General features: G+C 32.4%; 1 protein-coding gene across 1 annotated transcript in view; it reads right to left on the reverse strand.

Annotated features, from left to right (window-relative positions):
• Window positions 1-1,652: 1,652 nt before the first annotated feature.
• The window catches only part of ChT (choline transporter), a 96,622-nt gene continuing 84,631 nt past the window's right edge, over window positions 1,653-13,643 (reverse strand). Inside the window, exon 10 of the mRNA XM_085945615.1 lies at window positions 1,653-2,004. Coding sequence (XP_085801741.1) covers window positions 1,653-2,004 — 352 coding nt within the window. The remainder of the gene's footprint in view (window positions 2,005-13,643) is intronic.

Genomic DNA, 13,643 nt, shown 5'->3' on the forward strand with positions numbered 1-13,643 from the left:
TTCGGATAATAATATTTTCAAATATTATTATTTTATTATATCTTAACAAAGATAAATATAATACAACTAATTTATCATTATTATTATGATATTGCTGTTTAATATGGTATGGCTTTCCATCGATTTTTTAAAAATATTAGGTCATTCTTGGTGTAATGTATCTCGTTAATAATGCTTCATATTATGTTTAGTATTGTTAAAGCTGAGATATGCTGTTGAATTTCCAACAGGGAGCATACAAAACACTAAATTATACATAATTTGAAAATCCTCTTTAAGTAAAATAATATATTCAACAAAATATTATTGTATTCCTCATTTAGTACATATCCTTTTTTATTAATGTCAAATTTAATGAACACTCAAATTAGTGTAAAAAACAAAACTGACACCCCAATTTATTTAGCGCCCTAAATAGTTGCCTACCACACCACTACGGCTCTGACTATAAGTTTTGGATTAACCGCTCTAAGTATTTATAGATCACCAGTTTTGAACAGTCGCTGTCAATATTCAACGTCAAAAACTTTATAATTATAATATATTTTATAAATTATTTGTTTCCACCATAAATATTTTTTTTGTGTTAACAGACTATTGGCTGATCGACTGACATAAAGTAATTAACCATTTAGTAAGGATCATCATTATTTTATAAACAAATACTAGGTAATCGGTAAGTCAAATACATCATGAAGGCGTGAAGATCAAGGTTTTTTCAACATTGGGTCCCAAAACTTTATTGGGAACGACAATATGCCACACAGGGGCACAGGTAAAAATCTGCTTTAATAAGAGATATTGAAACTCCTTATTAAGATGTGAATGTCGGAATAACATATTACAAAATGTATTAAAACCCATATAAAATCGATGAGTATGTAAATTAATTATAAAAAAATATATACATAGTGAAACTTCTAAAATATATATTTAAATAAAGGTAATATATACTCGGAACTAGCTTTGAAATCTATATTTATTTACATAATTCTGAAAACACTCGTGCGAAAATACAGCCAATAAAAAAAATCTTTTTCTAAAAAAGTAAGACACTCGGCAGGAATCGAACCTGCGTCTCTTGGGTTTCACGCCTTTGTATTTTCAATAATTAGAATGTTACATTCTTAAATCTTGTGAATTATTCGTTGAATAAAAGAAAAAGTTATTTAAAATAATTGGCAAGTTCAAGTAAGTTACAACGGAAAATATTGGAGTGATCCGTGATGTCGGTTAGTAATTAAAGGTAATAAATACTTTAATTTAGAATACAAAAATCAATCGCCTACCGTAATTTGTCGTAATTAAGCATGGAGATCGTAGCATAATGGTAATGCACAGGGCGCGAAACGTAAGAGACGTAGGTTCGATCCTGCCGAGTGTCTTACATTTTTCGAAAAAGCTTTTTTCTATTGGCTATATTTTCTCATGAGTCTTTTCAGAATTATGTATGTTCAATTATTTGAATGGTACATTCTTAAATCTTGTGAATTATTTGTTGAATAAAAGATATAGTTATATATATATATTTATATGTTTATGGGATAGAATCTAAAAAATATTTATTACCACCAAATGACAAATGATATCCAATCATATCTATGTATCGTTCAGCTTGCCTCTAAAAATTAAAAGACATTAAATCATCAAACTTAAAATGCCGAATGTCCTTGGAAAGACCGCGCCGAGTCACCTACTGACACAGGCGCCCCCCTGGCTCCCATTCCGCCTCCGCCCCTGGCCATGGCCGAGATCTCCCTGCACTCTTCAGCCGGCAGATCATCGTCGGCTTCGAGTGCTGGGTTGACCCGCCCGTTCATCTCGTCTCCGCCTACCAGGTTCGTGGCTGCTCCGTACATCCTGCCGACAGCTCCCGTTGTCATGACGGCCATTTGCTCACCGTCTTCAGAATTGTCTCCGACGCGCTGGATGTCTTCAGGGATGTTCACGACGCAGTGGAACCAGTCGTATCCAGGGGCTAGGCGGCCGGTTGTGAAGAGCCACCTGGTGAATAAAAAGAGAAATACCACATTAATAACTACACATTAATAACTACACAATAATATACCTACAAATATTGAAATAGATATCTGAGGAATATAATCACGCATTCTGCGCATCTATTATATACAAAAGTCTGCTATCGCCCGCTATCGGCAGCAATCGAGGGTTGTTTTTCATATTTTTGTATCGAAGTATTAGCACTTACTGCAACAATTACAGTAAGATAGTTGTAATTGTTACAATAAGTGCTATGTTTTAACAGCACCTCTCTTGGGTGTGCTAAATTGTAGAGCAAGCGAGCAGTTTGACTGTTTAGACGGCTAACTTATTGTAACAATTATAATACTTCAATACAGCGGCTGATCGTAGTCTTGTATATAGAATAGATGCGAAGTGATAGGTGCTATTCAAAAACAAATTGTAATACGTCAGAAAAAAATCTCGGATCTATCATTGCGACCGTACATCAGCGCATTGAATTAAGATTATCGTCACGATGAACGTTTTGAAGACGACTACGATAAATAATAACGTTTAAAAAAATCTATAATTTATTACTTGAATTAATAATCTTGATCCAATTCCTAAATGAACAATAAATTGAGGAACCAACCTATTTTCAAAAACCGATTAAGTCCACTCACTGTTCATTAAATAATATATTTTTATTTCCAGCGTACATAGTTGATTTTAACATTAGTATCTTTTCCATTGTATTGTATTTTCAACATGGAATAATGTACATACATAATTTGAAAACACTTCAGAAATATACGTACTGGAAAAAAACTATAAATAATTACAAGATAAAAAGAAATTTTTATTTACAACGTTTTTAAATTTTCTGTTGAATCATATTATAAACTTGACTTGACTAGCTTAAACGATCAAAAAAATTTATACTTGATAGAAATACTGAATAATGAAATGTCATTTCATATTGATTTCCATAGCAACGCACGTATATATTATTTCATAATTTAGTTGCTAGGACCCCCTAGCAACCAATAATGGTATCGAAATAACTTTTCATACAAAACAGAATTAACTGAAAATGAATTCAATTCTGCTTAAAGATGGCTAAAAGTATTAAAAGAATGCATTGTCATCGTGTTCTGATATATTATAAAAGTTTGAAATCTCTAGCTAGTCGGGAAGTTAGTTAAAAATCGATTGCAAGATTTGTATTGGACAAACAAGAAAAAAATTGTACTGGACAAACAAGAATACGAGCTAATAAAAACGTGGTAAAAAAATACAACGCCGGGTGGTACTCGAAACCGCATCCATCGGATTCTGACCAATGTTCTTTATGAATTGAGTCACCTGCGTCCTACATAATTACGACGAAATTAGCTAGTATTCATAGAACTTAAGTGCTTCTAGAATTACGTTAATATTAACAATCGGCTTATGTGTTTTGAATCAAGGTACCAATAATAAGTAATTACCTCATTTTAACTACCAATAAACCAGTAGCAAAGGGTGATTGTTGAAAGTATGTGTGCTGTGGTAGGTAACTGATAATAATTTCTAGAATAGCCATATTTACAGGACTTGAATATGAATTTCATTCATCTTCAGTATTTTGCTGTACCTACAAAAAATATTATTTACGAAAAAAAGACAACAGGCATTAAAATAGATATAAAAAAGCTAATGTCCAACCGCGATTCGAACTAGAATTTTTCATAAAGAGAAAACCGTATACGTAACATTGATTTGAAGATCTTATACATTTCTTTTAGCACACATAGTCCAATATTTATAGTAAATACGTTACCTAGGCTAAAATACTTACAGCCTCAGGGCACGCAATAGTATGACACTGGTTCTGACATTGTGGTTGTGTTTTTTATGATACTAATAATAATTGTGTAATAATCGCATGTTTGTGTTGTATGCATGAATTGATCCAAATTCGTCACAGTCTTTCTTCCATTATAATAGTAGTGTTATAGTTGGTCGCATCCGGCTGAGCAAGCCGACAATCAATTTATTATATAAACCTACAGACAGATGTCGTTGACAAATTATATTATTTTTTAGTAAAGAAAATAATTAAATTATTATTTAAATACATTAAGAGGTAATTGAATTTAAAAGGCTTTAACACATTGACTACTGACTAGAAAATTAATTTTTAATTACCACATTTAAATAGCATGCTAATTATATCAAATGACCACCTGCGCGTCTTTAGCGTCCAATGTATTAAATAATCTGCTAGTATGAAGTCTTCTCCACTGCAGTAAACTCTGTATTACATTTTGCAATAAATATGATCATAATAAGTAAAAGACATCACTGAATGTATTATATTAATCTCATTTAATCGATTTCTGTACGGTTAACAGTTTACTCGTGGGCCTTTGATAGGGATTTTTTAATATTATTAAATAACATTATATTGTGTGATATTACATAATATAGAAAACTAATGCATTCTTTGCTATTTATATGTGGACTTATTGTCTTTTTAAATAGACGCCTCATTTGATATGGTCATTTCGAAATCAATACAATAGACAAGTAACATCAGTTTACGACGGTACAAAACGTGGTCTAGTATTTTAAATTTTAAATGGTAACACAGAATCGTGATTATAAAACTATATTCCATACATTAAAGGCAATAAAATAGAATCCACGTGGGAAGACATCTTGAATCAAACAAGCATGTAGATATTATTTATTACCCTTACTTTAGAGCTAAAACCAGTAATCTCAAATCGCACAACGTCGTAAATTAAACAACACAATGTAAAGACGCACCAAAGTGGTATTTAGTGGACCCGGATACATATAATAATATATGATATCGATCGAAGTCAATACAACGTATATCATATCTCTCTATAAATAATAATCCGTAGATACAATAAAATCCTTATTTTAAATAACTTTTTCCAAAAGCTCTAAATACTGACACACTCCCAATTAGGGATTGCATTACCGGTATTTCGAAACCGGTATCCCAGTATTGTTCGATACCAAAATACAGGTTTCAAAAATCAGATGATACCGATATATTTGGTATCGAAAGTGGGAACATAATGTATCTATCAATAATTAACATGAAAGTTATAATATGACTGTATTTTTGTCTGGTTTACTTCCGTTGCCCTTCAACGCCCTTGGAAATCAAATTAAAGACCTATATAATATATATATTAGTAGATACTTCTGTTTCTTCCATATATTTCAAGAATTCAATAGGAAATACTGAAATACCGGTATTAGTATTTTTATTCGGTATTGTAATCCCTATTCCTAACAGAATCATATCTTTAGAGAGAGACTTTATATTTGCACAAATATTACACAGGTAAATTAGACATAGTTATTTTACTTAATAAGTTATTATATAAATATTTAAACTATTTTTTAAATCTAAGTTCCTTCATCACAAGGGATGGAAGCACCCGCCAGTCAGGCATCATACAACTATCATGTGCAATGTTTAAAAATCACTATGCGATGATTGTGTCATTATGATGTTGTCAGTGGGGAACTGAGACACATACGTCAAACAACACCAGATACTAGTACAGACTGTAACGTTTCGACTTGGGGTTACTTTCCACAAGATAAACAGTGCTTTAAAGCGAAATATAAATGTATGACATTGATGTCACAGTTATGTATACATTAATACATGCTGAAGGGAGGTAGGAGTGTGGCTGAATATCTCTTAGCCTCCAATCAATGAGATAACGTAGTTTAATTTTTTATTCTAATTGAATCAGATAGCTAGTTAAGCGGGCTAGTTAATGAAGGGCTGTAACGCCATCTCTCTAGGCCCATATGCACTTTTCAGTCGATTGGTGCGAACTACGCTAAATTATAAATTTACAATAATTAACCGGGCATGTTTAGGATTAAAACACCTTCCAAAAACAATAATTTCACACCTCTTATGGACCTTGCATTTTTGTATATCTTACCTACTAATCAATGAGTTTTTCCAGCTAAAAAACTTTATTTGCAATTAAGACAACAACAAGGCATTTTTTTATATATATTGTGTTTGAACCAAAAAAAAGACTGGGAATAGCTATCAATCACTCAACGTAAGAAATATACACATCTCTTTTTTCTAAATTTATACTCCACCCAAGTGCAAAAATAATGGTAATCTGATTTTACTTTACCCAATAAAACAACTATAACAAAAAAAATGCATTCTCTTTAAAATCTTCTTGGAAAAACGTATATATTTTGTAATAAAGTTTAAATTGTAGTCCCTAGAGTCTGCCAAACTTTTTTACCTGACGACACACTTGGAAAGAGGAATTTGATTCGTGGCATCTTAAATATAAATCGAATCTAAGATTTAAACCGAAATCAAAAATGCTGACAAATCTAGGTCAGAAAATGAAGCTTTGTGCACGGGGTTGTGTTTCAAGTATTTTAAATTTTCATACAGTGTTACCCATTCAGTTGTGTACCACCGTATCTTGCAAAAGGATTGATGATCCACTCGTACATTTGAAGACAAGTGACGAAAAATATTGAGAAAATAATGCAGAAATATTTTTTGTTGTCTTTTTCACATCTGACTAGGGATTCCAATCCCGGGACCCCGAACTATTTTCGATACCCATGAATCCCGGGATTGGTAAACATAATTCCGAAACATTCGGGATAAATTTTTATCAATTTTTATGGAAAATAAAATAAATACGAAAATATAACAGAAAAAATACTTTTAATAACAAATAACTACATTAGAAATAAACTGAGTTTGCGCAAAGACCATTGGGCAATACCATAAAATGCTATTCTGGAGATTACTTCTGGCATATTATTCAAAATAATGTTTTAATTTCTTAAATCTTTAAATTTATTCAACGCAATATGTTATTTTTTATTTTAATTGAAATTGTATTTCATTTGTTATCTTTTCATTAATAATTAAAACTGTTTTACTTTCACATTATTTTTTACATTAAAATATTATTTACTCAATTAAACCTATGTATTTCCAAGATTGAACGTACACAATATTTAACAATAAATGTCTTAAATATGTACCTAGTATAAATTATACTAGATTTATTTTTGACCGATTTTATCAATGTTATTTTATATTTATACAAATTTTATATTAACTATGAAAAAAAATGCCAATCCCGAGATTATCAAATTGTAATTCCGAAATCCCGGGATCGAAATTTTGGCTCGTTATTGGATTCCCTACTTCTGACAATAATTAAATTTTATTTGAGACAGCGTCTATGCATGGGAAGCAATCAAGCTGTGTTTTAATCTTTTTGGTCCATAGCTCTACATTGTTATACACAATACGGGTAAATTCACAGACACTTCTTCTTTCGTGGCACGCTTGGAATCCCTCGCGACACACAGTTTGACAGACACTGCACTAGAATCAGGACCTATAGGTACTAACTATAATCAGAAACTATAATCAATATAAAATATTCTTATATCTATAACATATCTAAAATTATGGTTTAATGGTGTAATTTGATAGATTAACGAATTATTTTTTACTATTATCTACTATGGCTTGAATTAGGCAGGGTTTAATCGATTTTTTTTAAACTTATAGTCTTAGTTCAATGTAAACAAATACAGTTGACTGACAAAGTTTAATGTACACTATTTATATCGGATCAACTTACTTACATCTTTCGCGACTTGAGCATATCAAGTATTAAGTTAACATAATTCGATATGAATCCAGACCAGCTTCGTCCAATGAGTGACATTTTCAACTGATCAAATATCTCTCTAAGTCAGTATTTTTCTAATGTTGTGATAAATGTATCACATACGACCCATTTCAAGACTCCGTCGCAGACAAAATAACCACCACCCGTCGGGGTAGAAAGGATAATCCTCTGAAGTGAAATTGGCCAGAAATAATAGGTACGGCTTTAACGAAAGCTAAATCCGAGAAAACTTTCCTAATGGCAATTGTTTGACGTGGGTACAAGTTTAGCCCTTATCTTATCTCTAACCAATTACTGAAGAATAATTTATTATTCAAGACAAAACCTTTTTACCAGTGGTGTAGTGGGGTTTGTGGACCTTTTTATTTTTTTTTTTAAATTGGTGTCTCCGCCCTGTGTTGGGAGTGCATTGCTAAGATCGCGTCACAAACACGTGATAGATGTCATCACAAAGAGACTTTTCATGTGACTAAAATATGTAAGTGCCCCGAATCGGCCTCTTATGGTTTAAAGATAGACCTCAAAAAAATCGGTGTGTGTACTTATATACGCGCGTTATAAGTTATACTTCTTTGGCGTAACAAAACAAAAACAAAACTTGTGATAAACTAGATTCTTTGACTAGTTCTTAATTATCTTGTTAAATTACACACTCAAGAAAGAGGAACGCCGTTGGTTTATTTCTATACACTTTAACTTATATTACTAAATTATATAATGGTTTCTAGTTGCATTTATTTTTAAAGTAACAACTGTCACTCTGACGTTTAATAGTTTGTTTACGTAAGGAATTGAAAATGGCCGCGAATAATAAATTCGCTGCCTAAGCAACAGAACAATTATAAACTATAATATAACACTGTATAATCGTCACGATTGCAGTATCATACTGTGGCATAAAGGTAGTGCGTTCGGCTGATAACCGAACAATCGGAGGTTCAAATCCAATCGAGTGCGTTTTTTTTCGTGTGAAAAAATAAATGAAGTGTTACGTGTCACACGCCAAAAATACACTCTGATCTGATTTTCCAAATGCGCCAAAAGAAGTATAACTTCAAAAACAAAATAACTGTATTTAAAATAGCCACAGTAAATACCAACACAAGGTTTGTTATTGACAGCAAGCCGATTAAACGTTTGACCCTCTATAAATGTTTATGAACATGTGTCAATAAGAAATGGGACCAGTCTCGGGAAATAAAAACTAGAATTGAGATCGCCTTGTCAAAATGAGACGCCTCCTTAAAAATCGAGACATTAACCTAGTTCTGAGACTGCGTATGGTTCTCTGTTCTATTGTATGGGTGTATGAACGCTAAACCAAGAGATGTCACGAGGGTTGACTCTTTCAAAATGTGGCAGTATAGACGTATCCTCAAAATTCCTTGGACTGCCCGGGTGACAATAATAATTAACGTTGACGTTCTCAATATTATGGGAAAGGACCGTGAAATTCTGTGTAGTATTTTAACATTACGATCGTCGCATTAGATATGCCAGGCCTAGAGTAACCAAGGTGATAACAACTCACATCGGCACGTTAGACTTGTTTGTTTCACTTGACGCCATCTTGATTACGGCAATAAGTTCAACATTAATCGATACGTGGGAACATTGCTTTCGATTTTTAGTTGAACAACAAAAATCGCCACGCGGGAAAACTGCATAAGAAATGCGAACAATACAATTTTTGATAGTTTATTGCGTGTAGATGATAAATACTTCGCCTGCGGCCTTAATTGACTATATATACATCAGATGTTTAAGTTTTTTTATGTATCCATTTAAGATGGTCACCCATAAAAGTTAGTTGATAATTAATATAAAATTTAAGACTAAAAATAGTAAGGAATATATCGCTTGGGTTGTGTGTCTACCACTAAATATAAATATATACTTTTCCTAATTTACCACCCCAGGCCTTTTATATTATGTATCAACCAGGTAGGGGTCTGATAGATTGTTAAATGCGTATCAAGAGTTCCTCATCATGTGTGCCACTACAACTCTTTTTAATCGTTTACATATACCTTATAATCTTTAAATGCGATGGTGATCCGGCGATTTATTCCGTCGCTTGTGTTATTAGTTTTTGTGATGAGGGAGCCTAGATAAACAAATGAATCCACAGTTTCAAAAGCATCGCCGCCAATGATAAGGTTATTATTATCATTTGTTACATTGTGAAGAACTGCCATGTATTATGTTTTACTTTCGTTTATCCGGAGTCCCATCTTTGCAGCAGCTGACTTTACGGAAATAAATGCCCGTTCAAGGGCTTCTGGCATACAATAATCGTTTCAAAGTGATCTATTTCTTCAGCTGGGTTACAATACTAATATTTTGAGATATTTAGTTGTTTCTTACATTGTGATATGAAGACTCTGGCGTCTAGATTCTAGAGCAGGCATGGGCAAACTTTTTTAATGAAGGGCCACATTAGGAATATAAAATGAACGGCGGGCCGCAAATAAAATTCTATTTTTAGACATACATAATTAACATGTAAAAGGATTTATTTATTAAATGATTATATTCTAATAGCCAATAATTCAATGAGAAGAATGAAACTGTTTTACATTTCTCAATTTTTTTTTTAAATTTCAGATGTTAATTTTGTAATTGAGATTCTTAAAATTCTTAAAACGCTTTTAATGATATTCATAATTGAAAATGTTTGTTCAATAATATGTAGGTTGATCTAATTCTATCTATAATTGTTCGAAATTGTCCGAATTAAGAGTGTTGTAAAATTTTCAGATTTATTTTCTTCTCGACGGTGTAATTCATGTATATTCAAGTTTTATTTTTTATTAGCCGTAAAAAATGTAGAAAAAAGTATTTTTTTTTCAAAAATACGATTAAAGCTCGCGGACCCCACAGAAATGCTTGGCGGGCCGTAGTTTGCCCAGACCTGCTCTAGACTCTTGAGCATAACTAAGTGGAATAATAATAAGTAACACTATAATTAAAATTCAACTAAGTATTAAAAACTTTTTTATTATTTTTGACCTACGTTAAATTAATTTTCTGAACAATGTCAAAATCGTAGTTACGTAGTTTCATTATTATGGTGACGAATTTCATTTGATCCAAAGTACAAACATATTGATCCTCCCTGTGCTTAAAATAGTCACAAAACAAACAAGTCCAAAATAAACAATCACTTAAATTTTTACCCAGACGTTGGGGTTAAGTAATATATTTTACGAGGTCACCTTCATACAAATTGTCGGCCCTTCGTTAAACGTAAATAACAATTTAATCTTGTTCGTATCTTAAATCGGACGTCAGGTAACAAACACGTTACGCATACAAACGATATTCCGCGATGAAATTTATATAGCCACTTTTATATAAATATATAACTACCAGTGGCGGTAGGCTCCGACTAGGGATTGAAATATACCTACCGGTATTTCGGTATTTCCTTTTGAATACCGGTATTAATATCAGTAGGTATTCGTGAAATATATGGAACAAATATAAATATATACCAATAAATATAGATATAAAAATCTCTATAAAACATTAATATTTCATAGCGAAAATATCTGTACTGTTCGGTTATGAGGAACACAGCGGAATTTTTTTTAAAGTAGCCGATATACTGGATTATTTGTTAGGTTAACCTAACCTAACCCAACCTAACCCAACCTAACCCAACCTAACCTAACCTAAGCTAACCGAAACTAACAAATAATCCAGTATATCGGGTATTTTTAAAATGTGTTTTCCAGGCGGCTCTCGTGGTGCAGTGGGTAAGGCGCTGGCCTTCCACCCGAGAGTTCTGGGTTCGATTCCCGGTCATGACAAAAACATTTATGTGTTTTTCTCAAAGCCTGGGTGTCTGTGATTGTTCAAAATTACTAACAACCACCTTGTACGAAAAAGCAAGGACATGGTTATTAATAATTCTAACCGAACAGTATCAAAATATCTAAATACGTTCATATTATAGGTATTTAAACCTTTAAAATAGGTAACGGTAAGATATGGTAGACATTTTGATGTTTACAAATACTTAGTAGTTGAATGATTGGCAATTTCTTCTTCGAATGATTTTTCAATAAATTTATATTATGAAGTGATCTTAGATGTGTATGTGCCCCACTGATAATTTCACCTAATGTTTTATTAGTTTCTTGCACTTTTACACTTATACTTTGAATGGCAATGGAAGTAAATCAGACATCGCGTAACCCGACAAAAAATTTATAGTTCTGTTAAACATAATATTATGTTAGTTAATACATTTTATTTCCACTTTCAATCCCGAATATATCGGAATTGTCTGATTTTTAAAACTTGTATTTCGGTATCGAAAAATACTGACATACCGGTTTTGAAATACCGGTATTGCAATAGCACCGACATAAATAATGCACATTAAACTCTGTCAGTCATACTTATTTGTTTTCATTGAAGTAAGAATACAAATTGCAAATCGTGCAGATTAGTTTTAAAAAAATCAATCAAACCCTGCCTAACCAAGCCATAATCGATAATAGTCAAAAAATATTTCATATATAAAAGAATATTTCTTATTGGTATAGGCAGGGCTTAACGAATTAAAAAAACTATCTAACACCATCTGCAATTAAATGAAAACAATTAATTATGACCAGCAAAGTGTAAACTACTTTTTTCGGATCACCACAGACTACTTTCACTATGATGGTTTGGTTGAGGCAGGGCTTAATTGAATTTTAGAAACCCACAGCACCAACTGCAATTTTTATGCTGAGTTCAATGAAAATAAATAAGTATGACTGACAAATTTTAGTCCGCACTATTTATGTCTGTTTCCCACAGCCTACTTCTACTCTTCGTTATTGCCATCTATGTACAAGAGATTGTCTTCAACGTCTTTCATATAAAAAAAACAGCAGTGTATTTTGATTATTTGACTAATGACATGAAATATTTTCTATATGTACGAGTCGCTTGGAGTCATATATAAGTATTTGGGTATCAAAAGTCACTTCAAACCATTTAAAAATCGTTGAAAAAGTTCACTGTTGGTGTCTTAACTCACATATTTCAAAGAATAGTGTGAGTTTTGTCGCCAACGCCTTTCTTAGCAATCAGGGAGGGATTTGTGTCGAAATCCCGAAGTCCGAAATCTCGAATGCTGAAATCCCGAATGGCCAAAATCCCGAAAGCCTAAATCCCGAAAGCCGAAATCCCGAAGGCCGAAATCCCGAATACCGAAATCCCGAACGCTGAAATCCCGTTGGCAAATACAAACAGTAACAATTGCGCAATTTTAACACTTATCTTGAATTCTTCAAATTACAAGTCTTCTAATGACAAAAAAATAGTGCTCAGGTGGTTTTTTACGATTAGGTATCTCAAAACTTGATTTTTAGAATATGTGAGTTATGACTCTAAGCGACTCACGTAGTCGTTTTTTATAATAAAAAAACAGGCCCGATTCAATTTAATAATGCAGATGGCATGCTTAGTCGATTTGGCAACTATTCTGCGCATCACGTGCGAGGCTCTGCGTCTCGTCTGCGGTCTCAGAAACCACAGGTTAATTGGTTCATGCCCCTGTGCGGCATCATACCGCAATAAGACAAGCAAATTGTCATATTTACATATCATTATTATATTGCAAAAGGTTGCCAAGTTTTTTGAATTTCGAATAATGTTTTGACATAAAACCAACATGTTTTCTAAAATAAATGTACATATAGAACTTTAAGGGCTACCAAAATTGTGTAATATTCTGACATTGTATTGTGTATATTCAATACTGAATAAAAAGTAATAATTTCATTATTCATAATCACAAGAACGTCAACATTAAAAATTTGGCTAGTGTCAGATGTATTTATTACGACACCTATAGCATTCGATTTGGCAGAATTTTAAGTAATCCATATGATCCCTTATTAGTTATTAATTTGCATGAATCATAGATAGACCAATAGC

Source organism: Rhyacophila brunnea, unplaced genomic scaffold (genome assembly GCF_057557595.1).
Source record: "Rhyacophila brunnea isolate RB1 unplaced genomic scaffold, BYU_Rbru_1.0 scaffold_18, whole genome shotgun sequence".
In the NCBI taxonomy this organism is placed as follows: domain Eukaryota; kingdom Metazoa; phylum Arthropoda; class Insecta; order Trichoptera; family Rhyacophilidae; genus Rhyacophila; species Rhyacophila brunnea.